Here is a 19,853-nt window from a genome sequence, read left to right as displayed (position 1 = left end):
TGTCTTTGGGTCCTTCTGTGTGTCTGTCTTTGGGTCCTTCTGTGTGTCCATCTTTGTGTCCGTTTGTCCTTCCTTTTTTCCATCTTTTCCATCTGTCCTCCTTTCTGTCCATCTGTCCTTTTTTTCCCTCTGTCCTTCCTCTTGTCCATCTTTGTATTCATTTGTCCTTTTGTCTGTGTGTCCTTTTTTGTGTGTGTTTGTCCTTTTTTTCTGTCCATCCATCCTTTCTTTTGTCCATCTTTCTGTCCATTTTTTCTTCCATCTTTGTGTCCATCTGTCCTTGGTGTCCATTTGTCCTTTTATCCGCCTGTCCTTCCTTTTGTCTGTGGTTTTGTGTCTGTTTGTCCTTCCTTTTGTCTGTCTTTGTGTTTGTTTTTGTGTTTTTGTGTTTCTGTCCTTTTGTCCGTCTGTCTTTGTGTCCCTCTGTCCTTCCTTTTGTCTGTCCGTTTGTCCTCCTTTTTTCTGTCCTTCTGCCCATTTGTTCTTCATCTGTTTGTCCTTCCTTTTGTCCATCTGTTTTTGTCCCTCCGTTTGTTTTTGTATGGTCTTTCCTTATTTGTGTTTGTCCTTCCTCTTGTCCTTCTGTCCTTTCTTTTTGTCTGTGTGTCCATCTTTCTGTCTGTTTGGCTTTCTTTATGTCCATTTGGCCTTCCTTTTGTCTTTGGGTCTGTTTGCCCTTGCTTTTGTCCTTCCATCCTTCCTTTAGTCCGGCTGTCCGTTTTTGTGTCTGTCTGTCCTTGCTTTTGTCTGTGTCCATTTGTCCATCTCTGTGTCTGTCTGTCCATGTGTCTTGAGGTCTGCGTGTGTATGTCTTGGTGTCTGTGTCCTCATCTCTAGATGTGTCTATACAGGTCTAGAGGGGTGTGTGTGTATGTATCTGTGCTTGGCTGTGGTTGTGTTTTTCTCTGTGCATCTGTGTGCATCTGCATGTGTCTGTGTGTGCATGTCTGTGTGTCTGCATGCATCAGAGTGCCTATCTCTGCCTGCGTGGGTGTGCGTCTGTAGGTCTGTGTGTATGTCTGTGCACTTGTGGGGGTGTGTGTCTGGATGTTAGCGTGCACAGCTGAGTGTGAGCCTATGTGGGTGTGCATATGTAGCTGCATGTGAGTTGGTGTGTATGTGTCTTTGTGCACGTGTTTCTGTGTGTTCACGCTTCTGTGTGTATGTGTGAGCATGTCAGTACACACATCTGTGTGTGCATGCATGTCTGTGTATGCCTTTCTACATGTATCTCTGCATATGCCTGTCTGCGTGACTGTCTGCATGTGTGTACATGTGTCTGTGCATGTCTGTGTGTGCATATGTATCTGTACATCTGTCTGCGTGCATGTTTGTGTGTGTGTGGCTGTGCAAGCATCTGCATGTGCCTGTGCATGCATGTCTGTGTCAGTGCATGTGTCTGCACTTATCAGTGTGTGCATGTATGAGTGTGCCTGTTGCTGTGTGTGCATGTGTGGCTTCGTGTGTCTGTGTGTAGGGGTGTGTGTCTCTTGGTGAAGGGTTGTTACCAGGTGGTACTGTACCTGAGCAGGAACCAGAAGTGCAACCTTGGAGAAACCACTGAACAAATAAAGGTTAAACCGGTCATATGCTGCAACCGCCCCCCCCCCCCCATCAGTCACTGCCCAGTGCTGGAGCTTTGCTGGACACCAGGGGGCCTGGAAGGGAAAACCAAAATCCCTTTTAAGGAAGCATTCCCATCCTGTGCTGCTCCACACGCCCCTGCCGGTCCCTCGCACAACCCAACAAGCGTTTCATGCATTCATCTCTCCCTATTCCAAGCTTCCGCACCAGTTGTTTGCCAAAAATAAACACCATTCCACAACCATATATGTGCAACAGCCTTCTGGTGCCTGTGCGCCCCTCCAGCACAGCCTGCTGGTAATTCCACAGGGCCAGAGACCGTTCTGCCTACCACAGTGGCTCTGACAGGCTATGCATATAACCCAGCTCAATCGGGACTGCCTTTTACATCTGTTTTCTTTTCTAGACAAAAACAGTAGGAAAAGTTTAGCAAAAACATGTCACAAGCTGCTAGAAGTGTTTCAGGATCCGTTACTGTGGTCTCTGTTAAACTTTCATTCTCCAGTGGAACTAAAGAAGGATAATTTCCTCCTGGGACCTGCTTTAAAATACTTATCCATCTGCTGGTATTCAGAGAGAGTCAAGGTGTGTAACATTGAGGACTGGATGAAAAACAGTTTCCAGAAAGACTTCTGTAACAGGCATGAGAACATTGTCACTGACTTTTTACTAGAAGTTTGCAACAGGTACGTTCTTTGGGTGTGAGACTCTACGTGTACTGTAAAAGTTAACTTGGAATGAGAGAACAGTTTACTCCATACATCCTACCTGAAATGGAGTATTAAGTATGGGAGTGCTCTGACTTTGCAGTTGTACTACAGCGCTCGGTTTTACAGTGGCAGTAGTGGGTACTTCACGCTGAGTTTCCTGAAGCCTATTTTTGCCTTTTTTTGGGGGGAAGAATGACTACTTACATGAATACAGAGAAGTGCAGTGCTGCTAAACCGATGCTTAACTGAAGGTGCCATTCTGGCAATGCAACGCACGGGGGGGCGGGGGGGGGGAGGTAGAGGAAAGCTGTGATTTCAAACAGCTGTCATAACAAGGTCAAGTTTGTCAAACAAACACCACATTTGATTCACTCTCAGAAATAAGCAAGTACTGCTCTTACACTGAAGTTTAACTCCCTCCTAGCTTTGTGTAAACTACAGGAAAGAAATACCACTATGGAAGCAGCTCTGGGAGCACAACGCTGCTTCCAACAGCTTCACTAGCTTCACTGCTACAAACAAACAGCTGTAAGAAAAACAGTTCTGCTCCATCCGGAGGAGCAAAGGGGGTAGCACCAATCCCGGCTGGCTGCGGGCCTGGCTCAGGGCTGGAAGGGGCAGTGCTAACGGCTGCACCGCAGCTGGCCCTGGGCCCTGTGCCGTGGGTAAAGAGTCAGGTTTGGAAGTCACAACTGCAAACCCCACCAAGGTGCAGGACAACGACAGGCACTGTCCTGGGGGGAGGGTGAGGGAGCCATCTCCCACCAAGCACCCAAAGCGGGGTTCAGCTGGTGCCTTAAGCTGCAAATACGCAGTTTTAGAAGTAACCGTTCTACAACAGCTGCTGAACACTTTGGATCTTTTCCAAAGTATCATGACGAAGCACATCTGTGCCTACAGAGAAGGGTGTAGGAGAAACTATCCTCTCATCCTGGCATTAGAGTGCCTACCATAAAGCCACACTTCACTGTTATTTCCATTCTTTTTGCCATCACAAATTAGGATGCAGCCAGAGGACACACGACCACAGCCCTGCTGAAATAGTTCAAATGCCCTTCTCCTCTGCAGAACCCGTAACCTCAAACCAGCTGCTGGACAAAACTCAAAAGCAAAGCCTGCAGGGCAGTAACCAACCTTAGAGTGCAGCACAACCCAGCAGCTGCCCTTCAGCCCTGTGTGGATTCCTGCACACGAGTTAGACTGAACTCTCAAAAAGGACAGTATATACTGACACCCCCTCCCTCCATTTTAGCCCTCCTAAGACCAGTGCCTTTTAGCAGCAACCCACTGAAAGCATTTCCATCTAAACAGATCTCTGAGCATGCTTTGCAAACAGAAATGCACATTAAACAGAGATCCTGATTTTCCCTCAGTTCGGAGTACTTCTCTCCTGGTGAGGAAGCCACAAGAGGGGGCAGGTTGGAGCCTCTCCTGACCTTGCCTGCTTTAACACACCTGTGTTTTCAAACTGCTCCTAAGTGGGAAAGTGGGAAAGAGTAAAAACAAAGCTCAGACATGATCCCAGTTTATTACCTCTGCTCAAAAGGAGAAGTGAAGCAGCAGCGAGTGGAGGGGACAGGGTGTAGAAGAGGAGCATGCTGTGTACCAGCTTTAAGGACAAGAGAACATGCTGCAGTGACAGCAGAACAGCTGCATGTGCCCCTGCCTACTCATGCATTCTTAAGCCCTCCTAATAGAAGAGGAGGTATTTCCCTAACTTTCACCCTTACTCTTGACAATCCCAGCTTCTCGAGCTCTAGTATTTGTTTTTCCCCTTGTCTCACCTGTTAACACTCCTGTTTTCAGGTGTCCAAACCTGCTGTCTCTGACCCTCTCGGGCTGCGGCCATGTTACAGATGACTGCATCCTGCTGCTTCTCAAGAACTGCCCAAACCTCAGGACACTCAAACTGGAAAACTGTGTGCGGATCACGGACCAGACCCTGGAAGCAGTAACCCTCTATGGGAGCTCGCTGCAAACGCTCCACGTGGATTTCTGCCGGAACATAACACAAACTGGTCTAGAGAGAGTCAGGGAAAAGCGCCCTTCCGTAACTCTGAGAGCAGAGCGGAGCGCTAACATGATTCCAGACAATAAGCCAGGAAAAAAGTTGATGCTTGAAAAAGCACCAAGAAAATTGGTTCAGCTTTAAATGCAACAAATCGTGTAATGTGCCATCAGTCAGTGTGGGTATCTGAGCCACTGCTGCCCTCCTCTAGGGTAGCAGTGCTGCACTGACCTCTGGCGGCCTTCCTGCACTCCGGCCTGAGTCCCAACAAAGGCTGCCCCAGGAAAAGGCATCCATCTCCACCTGGACAGTCTTAAGCAGAAAACCTGTTTGCTTTCTCATATTCTTTGGAACTGGAACCCCCTGCATTACTGCCTCAAAATGCTAGCCCTAATTAAGGCCAAAACCTGCAATTTTGATACCCTCTTGTCACAGATGAGTAGGATGCACCTCACTTGGAGGAGAGCAGCAGCGGTATGTTTTACGAGGTAAAACAATAATGGGACAGAAATGGAACACTACAAAGTTTAACAGTGGTTTTAACAAGGTTCAGTAAGTTTAATATCAAAGGTCACCTTATTAATCACTGCATGAAAGAAACATATAAAGGAAATATACAAACTCAAAGGAGTTTGAATTGAGTTGGAATGAGTGAGACAAAGTATGGAGACAAAAAGAGTAAGGAGGACACTCCTGCTAAGTCCCAAGGTTAGGAGTGAACCCTCTTGCTTTCTGAGCTCCTTAGGTAATGGGAAAGTGCATAAAGCTGCAGCAGATGGAGCCTGGGTAATTGCACGACTTACACAGATATCAGGGAAGGAGTGATTAACCAATTTCTGTTAAAAGATACACCCATATGCTCATCCACCTGTGCAGGGTGAGAACCACAACAGCCAAGATCTTTCTAGCAAAAGCTGACAACCATCACTTCCTCAGTGATCAATGGCTGTAGCTGATGTGCCAGGCATGTTTATTAAACAAAGGCTGCATGTCAGTGTACACAAAACACAGGTTGAGCCTTCGCATTATGGACTTTGACCAGATACACCAGGTTATTGCTTGGAAGTTAACACTAATGAAGTATGATACAAACCAAACGCTAGTTCACAGAACTTACCTCCAGGACAAGACAGTGACTTCCAGGCTGTAGCTTTAAATGCTAATTGAGGAACACACTGCAGTACAGAGCTATATAAACACCTGTTTCTCACTGCAAAGTACAAAACCAACATCCATCTTCATCTGAAACCACAGGGCTGTCCCTTTCCTGCCTGCTGCTCTGCTACATTTTTCATGAAGGGTTCCTATGGCCTTGCCTGCAAAATCTGACACCAAAGGTTGACAGTTTTATTCTGCTACATAAAACCTGTCTTGAAATCACACACTGGGATTTGGTCATGGTAGTGAGTGCTGGGATCGGGAACACTCTGTTCCAAGACTTGAGGCACGTACAGATTTGCTTGAATAAAGACAAACGTTACTGTGTCAGCTGTAGTGCAGGTACCTGTCAGCAGTTCTGCCTGTTGAGTCTGGCTCAGTAAGCATACAGAACAATCAGTGTGATCAAAAACTCAGGTTTTTGCCTCAACTCCAGCATGCTATTTTCCAAAGCAGCCTGTCTCCTCCCCTGTGCTTTATTGCACAGGCACATCCTCAAATTCCACTTTCCATTATTTTCCATTTTGTTCACCAAATCTGCCATGAATTCAGAATTCCAACTCCTGGAGAGCATACCATAATCTAGAATCCTGCCCATTCTTGCTCACTCTGCAGCTCACCTAGTATTTACCTGAAATTTCTCCCATTCAACACAAGCCACCTACGAGCTTTACACTTACAAAGAATGACAGATGGGTAACTCAGGCTATGGATAACTTGGTTGCCCTGGAGGACAGGTGTCAGTTCAGCTTAGACATCAAACAGAAGGCTGCACACAGACTATGGAAACTAACAGTTCCACCTGAAATCACAACGAAGCCTACAGCAGTTAGGATTTCATTTTAAATTCAAACCTTACGCAGAGTAGAAATACCTGAGTGTGTGTCTCCTTAAAATTAAAGCACATTAAGAAATACTAACTTTTGGAAACACTGTTCAGTCCCACAGAGAGTCAGCCTTCCTGTTCCAGTTGACAACAATCACCCAAAACTTGGTCACTACAGCAACCCCTATGCACACACCACAGCAAGCCGCTTTCTCCTTGACAGGAGAGGCTCTGCAGTTGCTGATAATCTTCCTGCACTGGTCAGAACACAGATGAAATATACTAGTTTCACACATGTAACCTGGAACTTTTATCACTGGAATTCAAGTATATCAAGACTATCAAGACTTAAATAACCTGGTATCTCTGGTGCATTTTAACAGTTGTATCTACACACATAGCTTTGCAGACTTATTACGTGTCCGCATCTTTTATGTAACTGGAAAACCACAGGAGCCAGCTTTTCCTCTAAGGAATGGAATTTGTAACCTCTTAAATTCCTACTTAACAACTTATTAAAGGTTGCCACAAATATCTAACCTGATACATGTTTTTCTTCACAGTTAGAGAATAGCATGACTGTAGCACCTCTTTGCTAAACCAAAAAGAATGTGTGACAAATGACTGTTGAAGTAAAGCAGACATTTCCCCCCCCACTGGCATCCAAACTGTAGAAACGAGTTGTGAAGTTGGGCCTCAATTACTCAGGAATACCTGGCCTGATTTCCCAGCTTCTCATGTGTTCTTTTTACCATACTGTCTCCCTTTTCATTAAAGCTATGTGCAGCTTGAGGTGTCACAATGGAGAACTTGGCTCTGAAGCCTGAGGTAGTCTTGAAAGAAGGATTAATTTCAACTGACTCACTGTCCTTCATTCATGTTTGAACAGAAGGAGAGGAAATGTTATCAAAATTCCATCTGAAGCCAGTTTTTTTACTGCAGGAGTAGTACTGTACAACTGGATTTCCAATCAGGTTCTCTAGAAAGGTAAATTTAACACAATCTCATCAGAAATATTTTAATAGACTGCATCCTGGGCTCTTGTTCTTCCCCTTGCAAGAACTGATGAGCTAGCCAGGAACTCCTGAAAGCATTCTTTATGCGGTGCATCAAAAATGGAAAGAGAACTTTACAGCTCTCAGCAGAAGTGAATGTACTTACTTCTCCTTGCCATGCTGGTTAACTGATCCACAGATATCCTTTGGTACTCCCTAATATGGCTGAGCTAAGAAATGAATCACAGCATTACAGACTCAGTTAAACACAGCTGAAATTCTAGAGAAACACTTGATGGGTATTTCTTCTCACCCAGAAGACAAATAACCAATCACTTCATCACAGCAGCATGCCACTGGAATATTCGTTATTCCATTAACTCATTCCTAAAATTTAATTAAGCATGTAACAGAACAAAACTGGAAGCTCAGACAGGAAGGACAAACAGCATTCCTAAACTAGCAATTACAACTTGGAAAAGAGATTGCTGGACTGAACAAACTTACTGTGATGTGGAAATTGGGATGATGACACAATTCTTACCTTGAATACACAACTGGTGAAAACCCCAGTTTCAAATACTGCTGACAAGCCAAAACAAGGCAGGAATTCTGTACAGTCACATCAGTAACCAAAGACCTTCTCCTGACGCCAGCTCACTAAGCACTCCGATGAAAGATGCATCTCTGTAGACCTGACACCCAAAAGATTTTCAAGTAGCTACAAGAAGTGAGAGCAGGTGTGCATCTGCCTCTATCTTACTTCTGCCTTTTTGCCAGTTTTCTATCAGGACTGTTTGGGGAGGTGGGGGCAGTGGTAGTGTGGGGTTTTTACTTGGCAGAGCTACAAAGGGCCTTAGAACACTCTCCTACTTGGTTTCTTTGCCTATTTGTTTACAAATGCTCAAAGTCATATTAGTTTGCTCGTCCTCTCCTTGAATGGGGATATTGGTTCATGACATGGTAAATTTGAACACACTTGTGTTGATACATTTTCTCAGCACCCATAATAATGTTATTGCTTAGCAATCCAATTTGAAAAGTGAGCATATAATGAGTACATTTTATTTAGGGTATTATGTAAGGATGGATGCATGTTAATAGTTTTCTTCAGTTCCAAGACATTTGAGTTCTGTCAAAGTTCTCTTAAGATTACTGAAACCCTTTTTACTCTTCACAGACCCCAGCTTTAACTTCCCAGGCGTGGAGGGAGGACACTTGTTATTTATCATTTTATGAAAGTACTAACAGAAAGGTGATGTAAACCAAGATGCCTATCTGGAAGCTGCAGCAGGTTATCAAATGCAAGTGGCAAACAAGGCTTCCTTAAGTCTTGTGCCTCCAAAGCTTGTGCCTTTTCCTACGTGATAGGGTAAAAGCAACAGCCAGCAGACCCTTCAGATTTCCACTGTAACAACATATCTGAGCTTGGCAATAAGGTAAAAAGAAATTCAACAAAGGCTTGCAGCACAGTCAAATTTCTTACTTCCCAACAGAGGCTTTTTTTTTTGCCATTGCACTTCATCACGCAGTCAAAAGGGCTAAAGGACAGATCTAAATCAAGCTTCCAGAAATGACCTAATTGCCTGTTCACCTCTTTCATGGAGAGTACATGCTCCTGTTCAAGAACACGTTCTGCTCTTCCCAGTCCCCTCTAAGCACAACACATTCCACCTCCACCAGCTGAACCAACTACCACCACCAGCTCCACCAAGAGTGAGGCTTCAAGCTCACGTAACTTGCCTACCTCTAGTCACATGCACTGGCTGTTCTTCTCTGTTGCAGTATGCCTACCTGTTTCAAAGGGCTATCCGGCTGTCTGATAGCCCAAAAGGCTACAGAAGTACTTCCTAGGTAGGAAAGAAAAAGGCAGGAAAAAATGATTGGAAATACCAGAGGTGGTAGAGAAGAAATTAACTTATCCCTGGATGAAACCAGGATAAGCAACAGGAATTATGGGCTTTGAGAAACAACAGCCTTATATGTTACTTCTGTAGCTAAAGCTTTTTCTCTGGTTATTTTCATAATTTAACACTTTAAGCTCACTGTGCCTCCATCTCTCATTATGTGCAGTGGGTCTAGATAAACAAGTCACACACACCTTACAAATGCCATGCATCTGTTAGCACTGATACTCCCTGCTCCAGTCATACACAGATGTCCCACCCAATGCTGAAAGACTGAGCTGCACGTTTGTTTTCTTTAACTACCTGCCTACATGACCTACTTGTACTACAGAATGCAGAAATACAGTGGCAATCTTTATTCCCCTTTCTGCCCAGCGAGAGGGTTGCCTACACAAAATACTCTCAAACTGAGTAGAACTTTCTCAGATTGTCTTCAGTAGCAGGACATAATCAGCGTTGCGCATTCTTTACCTTGGTATGCAATTATGTCTAAGAAGTATTATGCGGGAAACCTGAACATGATTCCAGTCTCTCTCAGATGCCTGAGCAACAAAAAAATGTCAATCAGCAGGTTGAAAAGAATGTATACACAATGGAATTACTGGGGGGAAAAGCAGTAGGATAATATAAAAACAATTCAGCACTCGATAGTTTTAATGATGCTAAAATAGACTATTCAAAGGACAAGCACAACCAATTAAAAAAGTCTTAACTGAAGCAATCAAACACAACCATTTAACCAACATTTACCAATATAACATTCTCTTTTATTTTACTGGAAACCTCCTCCACAAATGTCCTCGTTATCCAAGCAGCCAACTGCACAGCCCACACAGAGCTATCTTCTTAGACACAGCTCTATTATTTTCTGTGCCTGATTGGAAAAGGCTGACATATCAGTAGCAGGAATTCAGAGGCATAAATGAAGTCTATGCAGAACTTTACAAAGCAGTTTCCCCTTTTATTTGTAATTGTCTATTCTTCACTTATTACACTTATATATTTAGACCACGAAATGGATATACTCCCCCACAACATAGTGCTGGGACACAAAGTCTCAGTCCAGTTTGGAACAGTAGAACATAAAGAGGCAGGAAGCTAAGTGCGCATGATGTCAGAGCCCTGAGTCCCTCCTTTTTCCAAACCCCCCCTACGATGCTTCATAAGCCAACAACTAGCCCTAACTGAAAGAAGTTCACCAGATAAAACCCAGACCTCCACATTTTTACAGCTCATCAACTCGGCCCTCTGAACACTGTCAGCTGGCAGCAATACACCAGGTCAGCCTTGCACAACTGGGAAATCTCCCTATCCACCCCTGCTAACATGCAAAACCACAGGAGGGAAACCAGCAGGAATTTCTACCCTCTTTTCCAGACACAGACGGACAAGTCTGGTCCCAGGCAAGACTAAGTTACTGAATGTTCTCTCTAGCTCTCAGGACCCACAGCATCCTTACCGAGGAGGCTCAGTGAGGATGGGAGCGGGAATTAGGGCAGAGCAGCAGTGACTCAACAGGGGACAGACTGGATCCTTTGCCTCAGCCCAGGTAAATCCTGCTCCTGAACACCAAGCAGCACCTATAGCTTGATACAGTTTTGATACAGATGCTGAAGACAAATAGAGATCTGTTCTTTAGCACTTACCTAAGACACAGAACAACATCTTTGTACAGTACATCACTGGCCCAACCAAATATGAACATCACAGTGTAAGCCGCACTCTGTTGATCAAAGTACAATCACAGCAGCAACCAAACAAGACCAAACACATGACATTTACTGAAGCAAAGGCATGATTAGGAACATGTACAGAATCTACAGCCTTGACTACTACCCTGCCACTTCCATTTTGATTGTTTTGCACTCCGATCAGGAATCAATGACATCAATTTGTACATTAAAAAAGACACTTGGTTTTGGTTTGTTTGACGAGATTTCAAGGTTACTGAGCAAGGTGGCAGTATGCTGTTACTGGCAAGAACTACTACTCTGGAGGAGAACAATGTTTAAGCGAACATCAAGAAGGAACCAGGTACAACGTTAACTTGCATTGAAATATGAGGAATAAATGGTATGCCTGAAAAAGTCAGTACCTCAAACGGACACAGAATGCAGAGCACATCAGATGCATTGAAGGTAAACATCTTAAGATGCTTCAAACGTTACACCCTGTCTAAACACTGGAATACAAAATTTTCCTGAGCCAAAGTATAGAAGTATGAAGAGTGAGTAAACCAACCACAGTTCACAAATGCATCCAAGCAACCGATTCTTCAATTTGCTTTATTTTTCTCTGCGTAAGGAACCCTGCACAGGCAATTCAAATTAAAACAAAATAAATATGTGAATATTCATGTAAAACTGTCCTTGCTAATGAACAATTATACACAATGTACAACTCTTCATGTTCACTGGGAGGGCTTACAAATGTACTATTCCCAACAAAAATGCACCAAAATGTCTCCATGCAAACTTATCAAAAGTGACCAAAAAAGGAGGAAAAAAAACTTACCCATCATCCTTTTCTTGTTTTCTTTTTCCTTTTTTCCTTTTTTACAATCACAAAAAAATAAAAACATCTAAATTTTTGTTACATTTAGAGTAACTAAAATGTGGCCACTGTCTATTAACATCTGGTTTTATGCTCCTAAAACATCTATGGTTACTGTAAAATTATGTCAACAATGAATTGGACTTAGGGCATTATTTGTAGTAAAAGGAAGATGATTTTGTTCACAGAATGTCAATAATCTGTGTCTGAGCCCTCTGCATTGTCCACATTCCGTGAGAGCATATAATTGTCCATATCTATAGACCTGCAATTATTGATTGCATAGCGCAAACGCTCTGCCATGATTAGTTGACTGGAGTAAGGTGGGAGCCTCAGTTGAAAGAAACAAGTCTGTGAGGTAGGCAAGCTGTCGTAAGGCTGTGGAAACGGATGAAAGGTGGGACACTGTTAAGTTGTGAATGAAGCAAAACCCGCAACATTATCCATATTCCATTGCTCCCTCCCTTCTGTGCTTCTGTCAGTCAGCATTTTCACATTCTATCTTGAAATTCCTTATAAGCAACAGACTGGCCTCCCTTGTTTACATCAGTTGTTTCATCCTTAAGGAGGTGCAAAACCACTGCTGTATCACCTGCTCTGCAAGTACTTCAACTCAGCAATGAAATTCAACTACTGGAAAAGCTGATCACACTATTAGTTAGCAGCTTATTGGAAGATATCAAGCAACATTCAAAGTACACACCATAGTGGGCCTTAAAATTAGGCAATTAGAGTGATACCTAACCAAAGGTGACAGTCAAAACCCTGGTATCTTAGATTTTGCCAAGTTTAAAAATCTTAAGATTTTTGCCAATGGTTTTAAGCCATTCACTGGTGGTCATATGTTGCCACTTACACATATTTAAAACTTTTTAAAAAAGAGTAAAAATTATCAAAAAAAAAAAGGTATTGGAAAAGAAAACTACATTGAACAAGTTACAATAGGAGAAGGTTTGTTTCTTGGCAAGAAGTTATTTTGACCTCCCATCACATAACTGTAGTAAACGCACCAAATGAGTTATGATGCAATTCATGCAGTATATGTCCTTCCACAGAATTAAAATGTTTGCTTTTAACAGCTCAGAGCATTTCCAATCCCATACTTTCCCTGTAAATTTACAATTATGGAAACCTGTCTCCTATTGCTAAAGGACAGATTATACCAGACAGGAATAAAAACCAGACAGACAGACAAACAAACAACATCAACAAAAACAGCATCTGAAAGCAGCATCTTACCCTATCAACCTTCATTATTTGGAATCGCTGAGATATATCAGCTGTGTTGGCTGGCAATCGAGATCTTCCTGACACAAACCTCATGAAAAGGACTCTCTCCTCATTTGAAAACTCTTCAAGAGTGTGCCAGAACCACTGAACTAGCTGATGCTGCTCATCGACTTCTCGGTAGCGCACAACTTTCTTCAGAACTTCAACTGATATTTCTGGCATTCCACAGACCATTTGCTCCAACTGCTTGGCGGTCAGAAGAGACAACAAAGGAACTGGAACAATCCAAGACATTCCTTCTCTTACAGCAGCCACCTGTTGCCCAAAAAAGAAGATGCATTTGCAGTGCCATTTTCTTACCTCTGCCACTTACTGTGCCATCCAAATGCAAAAGCAACGTATCAGCTGAGGAATGGGGTAGAGAATTACAGAACATCTGCCAAATACAACCTCTCATGCATGCATCCCCTGTAAGAGCTGTATCCGCTCTCAAAATCCTATAGAATATTACAGGCATTTTTGATTGCAACTGCATATTAAAAAATGTGTTTTGATGCAAACCAGGAGAACTTAAGTGCAAGTTAGCAGCACAAATGATGATGGCTAAACCGAAAAACTGAGCTGGACCAAAGTCATATTTGTAAGAAGTCCATACTTATTCTAAAAGACTTAGGATTTGGTACCTCTGATGAGAAAGTTACTTTTTTTATTGCAGATAATATCACACATGCATCTGCATCTTGAGAAAAAAGGACAATAATCTTCCTAGCATGTAATTAATAGACTGCATTCACAAGCTTCACTATACAACTGACAAAATACACAAAGCATGCTGACAGGCAATTAACACTTCTCAAAAGATAGCAGGAAATAGTTGTAGCTTCTGTACTAAAGCAGATGAGAAATAGCTTGAAGTTAAACAAAACAGTTACTTTAGCTCATCTGTGCTGTTATCATGTCTAATGACAGTGTATAGCATGCACAACTGCAGGTTCATTTCTCAAGTGGAGCTGACAGTTGGCAGTGGGGCTACTCTAATGGAAGACAGGTCCTGATTTCTAATGCTCTTCTGACAACTGAGCAATTACTAAGAAAAATGGACAAATTGAAAACAAAACCCCAAAGCAGTTCAGGGGAGGGAAGTGTGTGTAAGCCACAGGGACCCAAGTGAGATGTGGAAAGCCAAGATTGTCTTATGCCCCAATAAACTGGAATGGAAGCTTGCATAAATAAACCAAAAACTCTATTTGCATTAACAATGGGGATAAGGTTGCCATGAGATTCTTACCTGACGGTCCATTTCATGGAGTCTGTACTCAATTGCCCTCTCCACATATTCTTTCCTGTTTGAAAAGGTAAGTGGGATACTGTTCCCTCCAGGGATTATGGGAACCATTTTACCATCAGCACTTTGGCCAACAAAAGAATCTAAAGGAATCATCTGCAAAACAGGAAAAGTATGTTCAGTGTTAAGTCACCACTAGTGATCTAAAGTTAGTATTTTACTATCTGTCACCTAGAACTACAAGATCACAAACTATTCCAAAAGCATAGGAAGTCCCTGTTATTCCAATTACAGGGATACTGGTTTATATAAACACCTAAATTAAGGTCCATCTGATAAAGTAACTGCTTTCAGAATAAACCTAAAAGCTCTAACTTTCATATCGTACCTCATGGAAATTTTCTTCAGTAATCCCACTGTCTTCAATGTGAAGAATGCTGTTGAGGGTCTGCACATAGAGCAGATCTACCTCCTCCAAATCCTCCAAGATGAGTGGGATACAACAAAGTTGCTTCCAGACCATTGGAGCCAAATGAAGATCTAATGGCTTTTTTGTACGAATAGCTACACCCATGAGAATGCCCAAGAACTTAAACTGCATTAAATGTTCATCTAAACATGCTGAAGGGTTAAAGAGAAACCTGAAAGAACAAAGAAGCAGTTAAAATGCTCTAGTATCACTTCCATGCTACTTCATTAGAAGTAAAAGATAGAACATTTCTAAGCAGAGTGTAGTAACTGTCAACGTTATTATCAGCAAGGAGTGTCCAAATCAGAAGATTACTGTTATCTGTTGCTATTAAAATAATGGAGGCTGAGATAGGCAGAACTAATCCTGACCCCAAAGGCTGGCATTCTTGATGTTGTTCTGCATTCTGCCATCAGCAATCCAGGAAGCTCATGTTAAAACCATGGCCTCTCTTCCACAACCAAGTAATATCACAACCCGAAGGAAAAAATATACTAGAGACAATTGTGAAGTCTCATCATTTGATCTAAAACAGTTAATGGAACATTTTACTTTTCACCCACTAATATCTGCAATAAAAGCAAATCCTGGACAGCTTACCTATCTCTATTGTAGCCTACTTCAGCTGTAGCATTTGGGGAAGGAATAAGCAGGTCTACTATTCCAGTTTCCAGTTCCTTAAAAATCAACAACAAACAAGCCTTCTTAGAAACAGGGATAACAAACCTATTACAGAAATATATATTTAATATATAATATATATACAGAAATGTGCACTTTTTGCTACTGATCTTTCCAGCACTGAATCTGAGAAGCAACACGTATCTTTGGGTGCGTGAGGAAGCCTCGGGTGCTTCTGTATTGTATGCATGGAATGTTCTGTAATCATGGAACACAGTACAACATCTCTTACAAAAAGTACTGTCTGGACAGAATGGAGGGATTCAGATGCTTTCAAAACATGTAAGGGCCATATCAAAACTCCAAGGGGTCTACTGTAGTGTGGCTTTATGGCATCTCCTTGCCATAATCTAGAAGATTTATTTACTCCCGGAGACATTCCTAAGTAGACAGCTCTAGCTTTGTCACTCAAGACTGAAGAACAACTATCTGCTATGCTGCAAAAAGGCAATTAGAGAAATACTAAAAGACACCAGAGAGAACAAACCTCTAACCAGACATTTTGAACTAACGGACTTTTCATACCTGACACATTTCTGTAATAGTGTCATCAAACACTCCACCTGCATCATCAGCTCCTTCTCCAACCAGTTTCACTTTCCAGGCACGGGAAGGTAGGCGAAGGTCTGATGCATTCAGCTTTACCACTTGCCTTGCTATCTGTACAAAAATGGGCTTGCATTTCCGACCTCTTTCAACAAAACCAAAACCAAACCAACCGACAAACAAACAAGACACAAAAAAGAAAAGTTATGGAAAACGTATCAGTGTAAATATTCAGCTGAGGTCTAATGCAACACCCGTGAAACAATACTGACCTGGTTGATATCCTTTTCACAGTAATCTGTGGCCCATAGTTTTTGCCCTGAACCATAGTTTTTCCTATGGAGCGCACCATGGGGAGCGTGTAAACGCGTGGTGCCAGCAAGGGCCTTAGCTGTCCTTGAACTATTCCCCATGTTCCAGCATTGTAATGAGATGTACTGTTCTGCAATAAAGCAATGTGAGAATAAACATATTAATAGGGAATATTAATTCCGTTCTTTACAGCGTAAACCCCTTCATAGTGATAACTAGCACTTTGGTGTTTCAGGAAACAGACAGGTCAGCATTTTGTGTTTTTTGCTTTGAGGCCAGGAAGCTTTTGGAAACCAAAACAATGCTTTGACTAGGTTTGCTTTAATCTAGATTTGTATCTTTTCTGATTCATTATAGAAAACTCACAGAACCTGTTACTAAGCTCCATCTTGATCTGGTCAGAAACTCTCTAGCAATGTCACATAACACAACACAGCTAATCTGTTTTTTTCCAAATGGAATTTACCTGGTTATTGGGACTGAGGTTAAGTAATCTCCATGAAGAGTACATGAGGTCAGAAAAATGGTACAGCAGTCTGAGCCTTGCTCTTACTGTATGAATGCTCACTTCTTTCAGTGCCCCATACTGTGGTGGAATGGCATCAGGTAAACCAAGCTGTAAAGGCACTGAAACACCTACCACAGAAACAGAAAAAAAGCATTATTTCATAAAGGGTACCTGCACTGCTTTGGCCTGGGGTGGGGTTGATTTTCTTTACAGTAGCTTATGTGGTGCTTAGCTGCCTACTGGAACAAACCACAACAGCAGCAAAATTAAGAGACTAAGAGAATTTGAAAACCTGCATGGATATAAAATAAACCAAATTTTGTCCCAGTGTTCCAATGTTCTTGTTACACCTATTTCCCAGGAAACACTAAGACTGACTCAAATGCCCTACAAACAGGGCCTGTTCTTTACCTGGAGCTCTTGGTGGAACTGGTGGAGCTGTCCAGGCAGCACTGTGGCAGCGTCCTGCTGAAATCTGTCGAACATTCTTCCCTTGCAGGACTGTTACGAGGGTTGGTTCTCTGACGTGGTTGGTATGGCCCAGTCCAAGCTGACAATTTATAACAAATGTAAAAGGGACAAAGAAGAATCAACAACTGTGATGATATTTCTAAAACTCTCTGAGCAAAAATTCAGAGCAAATTGTAAAAAATGGTATTTACCTACAGTGTATACTGGGATAAAAAATATTTATCATGTTAGCATTTGCCTTTTAGTTTCAGTAGAATATTGCATCTGTGCTCAACGGAACTGGCAGACCTAGGTGTCTAAAAGACCTTAAAACACGTAGAAATAGTTTGCAGACTGAGGAATTAATCTGTGCTGTAGGTCACCTATGTTGCACAGTCTTTCTCATGCATAAGAAAACAATGCTCATATGTCTATTGTGTAACTTCCTACAGTAGTTCATGAAAACAGCATTTGTGTAAAGAGAAAGTTTACTTAAGCTGTTCTGGTTTCTGACAGGTACATATCATACTCTAAAAGTGGAAATTTCGTCTCATAAACGTTTTCATTTTTTCTCTTCCAGAAACACAAAGTAAACACCCTACAAAAACAAAATCAAACCAAATGAAAACCAAGCAAAGACCACAGAGATTCCTCTCAGAAAGTATTCTAAACAACTTGCTCAACAACCCGTCTCAAAATCTCAATTCTAAAATACCTGAGGACAAACTTTGCCCAATCTTCCTGACACACCAAGAGCTAACATATCAAGAGGTCAACAGGGTCTTTCCTATACTTGGAGCAGGCAGAACTGTCTAAAAGCTGAGGTGCTTTTGAAAATGAGCTATACATGGGTGAGGACATTTTAAGAGCAGGGAGAAAATTAGGGTCCCAAAGGAAAGAGAGAATTTATTGACAATATTTTTTCTGACTTGAAAAAATGAGTCTCTAAATAAAGTTAATTTGTATTTTCTCTATGAAAAGCTATTAAATAGTTCACAAATCTGATTGACACCAACCATCCATTTTATTATGCTGAAAAAAAACGATGACAGTTTAAGAATTAGGTAAAAATTTGTATTTTTTAATAGAAAGCATTAATGAGAATAACTTGGGTAGAATGTTGTCAGTGCCTTTCCAAGCTGCTGCCATGTAAGAGCATAGGAAATAAAAAAGAAAATAATGGAAATGCCCAAAATATTCTTGGGGGGGGGAAGGAGGAGAACAAAAATAAAAGCCTTCTTTCCCCCCAGAACAAAGACATCCTGAGGACATCTGTAAAGTACAATTCTAACCTTACAAAGGTGAGAAATAAACAGAAAATAGTACACACCTGTCCTTCAGAGTTGCTACCCCAAGCATACACATCCCCTGTAGATGACAGGGCTAGGGTATGCTCTGCTCCTACAGCTATGTCTTCAATGAAGATTCCTGACAGTACAGGAACTTGTTGGGGTCTGTTGTGATTTCGAGCACGACCTTCTGGCAAACCTATCAGGCGATCTGGAATTGCAAGCACATTTATGTCTATAAATGTAAGGAACATTAAAAAGTGAAATTCACTTACAGGTAGAAGTCAGGGACAAAAAGCAATTCTAAATACGCTTGGAGCTGGGACACAAGGGTAATTGGTTAGGGAGAAATCTAGCACATTTCCTACAAAACAGTGCTCCCTACAGTGCTAATATTGCTAAACCCGCTATTTTTACTTTAAGTCTGAAACACGATCAAACTCTATTTAAACCTAAATATCTAAATATTGATCAAATAACACAATATATGTTTTATAATACATATGTATTAACTGAATTGAGAAATTTGAACATGTTTAATTCAGAGCAGTTGGAAATTATTCTCTCCAGGTTTTTAAACAGCTTGTGTAGGCACATGTTTTATTACACAAAGTAAAATTTTAAGTAACCAAATGTCTTGGACATGTGAAATTCAATGAAGTTCTAGGAAAACATTCTTCAAAAGGTAAATCAGTAAATTGAAAGACTGTCCTGAGATCAAGCTAGATCAAACCAGAGCTACAAATCTGGATTTTAGGCGTGTATTAAAATTGCAATGTTGAAGTTCCAAAATTCAGGCTAGGTCAGCACAAACTGAACAAGTAGCATTAGGTTAGTCTTAAAAATGTGTCTTAATATTCTTCTTTTTCACTTGAAATACACACAAAATACATATGGAGAGATCTAAATATCAGATTGTCCTACCTTGTCCAAAAGTATATACATGCCCATCTTTTGTCAGTGCAACAGAGAACTGGGTTCCACAGGCAACTTTTTTAATTCCAATTCCACAAAGAATATCCACTTTCTAAGGGGTAAGTGAAAGGAAAAAGAGCTATGGGATTATGAGGATATAACTCAAAAACCACCATGAATTTCATCTGCAACTCCTGCTTCCAAAAAGAAATTTTGTAATTCCTACTCAGCAATGCATACATTGTAGGATTATTCTAATTAATGCTTGTAAAGAAATACAGGAAACTGAGACAAAGTTTTCTCTTTTATGGAGCTAAACCCTTATTCTACGTACAATGATTCAATACACTTTTTTTTTTACTGAGAGTGAGCAAGGAGTGGCATGTGAGGAAGTAGGTGAGTTTGTAAACAACCTTTCCCCCAAGTT

General features: G+C 41.6%; 2 protein-coding genes across 10 annotated transcripts in view; one reads left to right on the top strand and one right to left on the bottom strand.

The window, feature by feature from the left end:
- Positions 1–1,919: 1,919 nt before the first annotated feature.
- On the top strand, positions 1,920–4,446 carry FBXL22 (F-box and leucine rich repeat protein 22; the record flags this gene model as incomplete). The annotated part of the gene is made up of 2 exons (XM_080626624.1): positions 1,920–2,270; positions 4,101–4,446. The coding sequence occupies exons 1-2, from the start codon at positions 1,936–1,938 to the stop codon at positions 4,444–4,446; spliced, it is 681 nt and encodes a 226-aa protein (XP_080482750.1). The 5' UTR covers positions 1,920–1,935.
- A 7,000-nt stretch (positions 4,447–11,446) lies between these two features.
- Positions 11,447–19,853, bottom strand: part of HERC1 (HECT and RLD domain containing E3 ubiquitin protein ligase family member 1) — a 115,153-nt gene continuing 106,746 nt past the window's right edge. For all 9 annotated transcript variants that reach the window (XM_080626614.1, XM_080626612.1, XM_080626611.1 and 6 more), the window contains 11 exons: positions 19,436–19,538; positions 18,553–18,722; positions 17,184–17,322; positions 16,731–16,900; positions 16,225–16,394; positions 15,932–16,097; positions 15,326–15,402; positions 14,645–14,897; positions 14,260–14,412; positions 12,981–13,286; positions 11,447–12,119 (listed from right to left, as the gene is read on the bottom strand). In XM_080626614.1, the coding sequence (XP_080482740.1) occupies positions 11,934–12,119; positions 12,981–13,286; positions 14,260–14,412; positions 14,645–14,897; positions 15,326–15,402; positions 15,932–16,097; positions 16,225–16,394; positions 16,731–16,900; positions 17,184–17,322; positions 18,553–18,722; positions 19,436–19,538 (1,893 nt within the window). In that variant the 3' untranslated portion in view covers positions 11,447–11,933. The remainder of the gene's footprint in view (positions 12,120–12,980; positions 13,287–14,259; positions 14,413–14,644; positions 14,898–15,325; positions 15,403–15,931; positions 16,098–16,224; positions 16,395–16,730; positions 16,901–17,183; positions 17,323–18,552; positions 18,723–19,435; positions 19,539–19,853) is intronic.

The sequence above is a fragment of the Psittacula echo genome, assembly GCF_963264785.1.
Source record: "Psittacula echo genome assembly, chromosome: 10".
NCBI classification, from domain to species: Eukaryota; Metazoa; Chordata; class Aves; order Psittaciformes; family Psittacidae; genus Psittacula; species Psittacula echo.
This window is presented reverse-complemented; position numbering and strand designations above follow the sequence as displayed.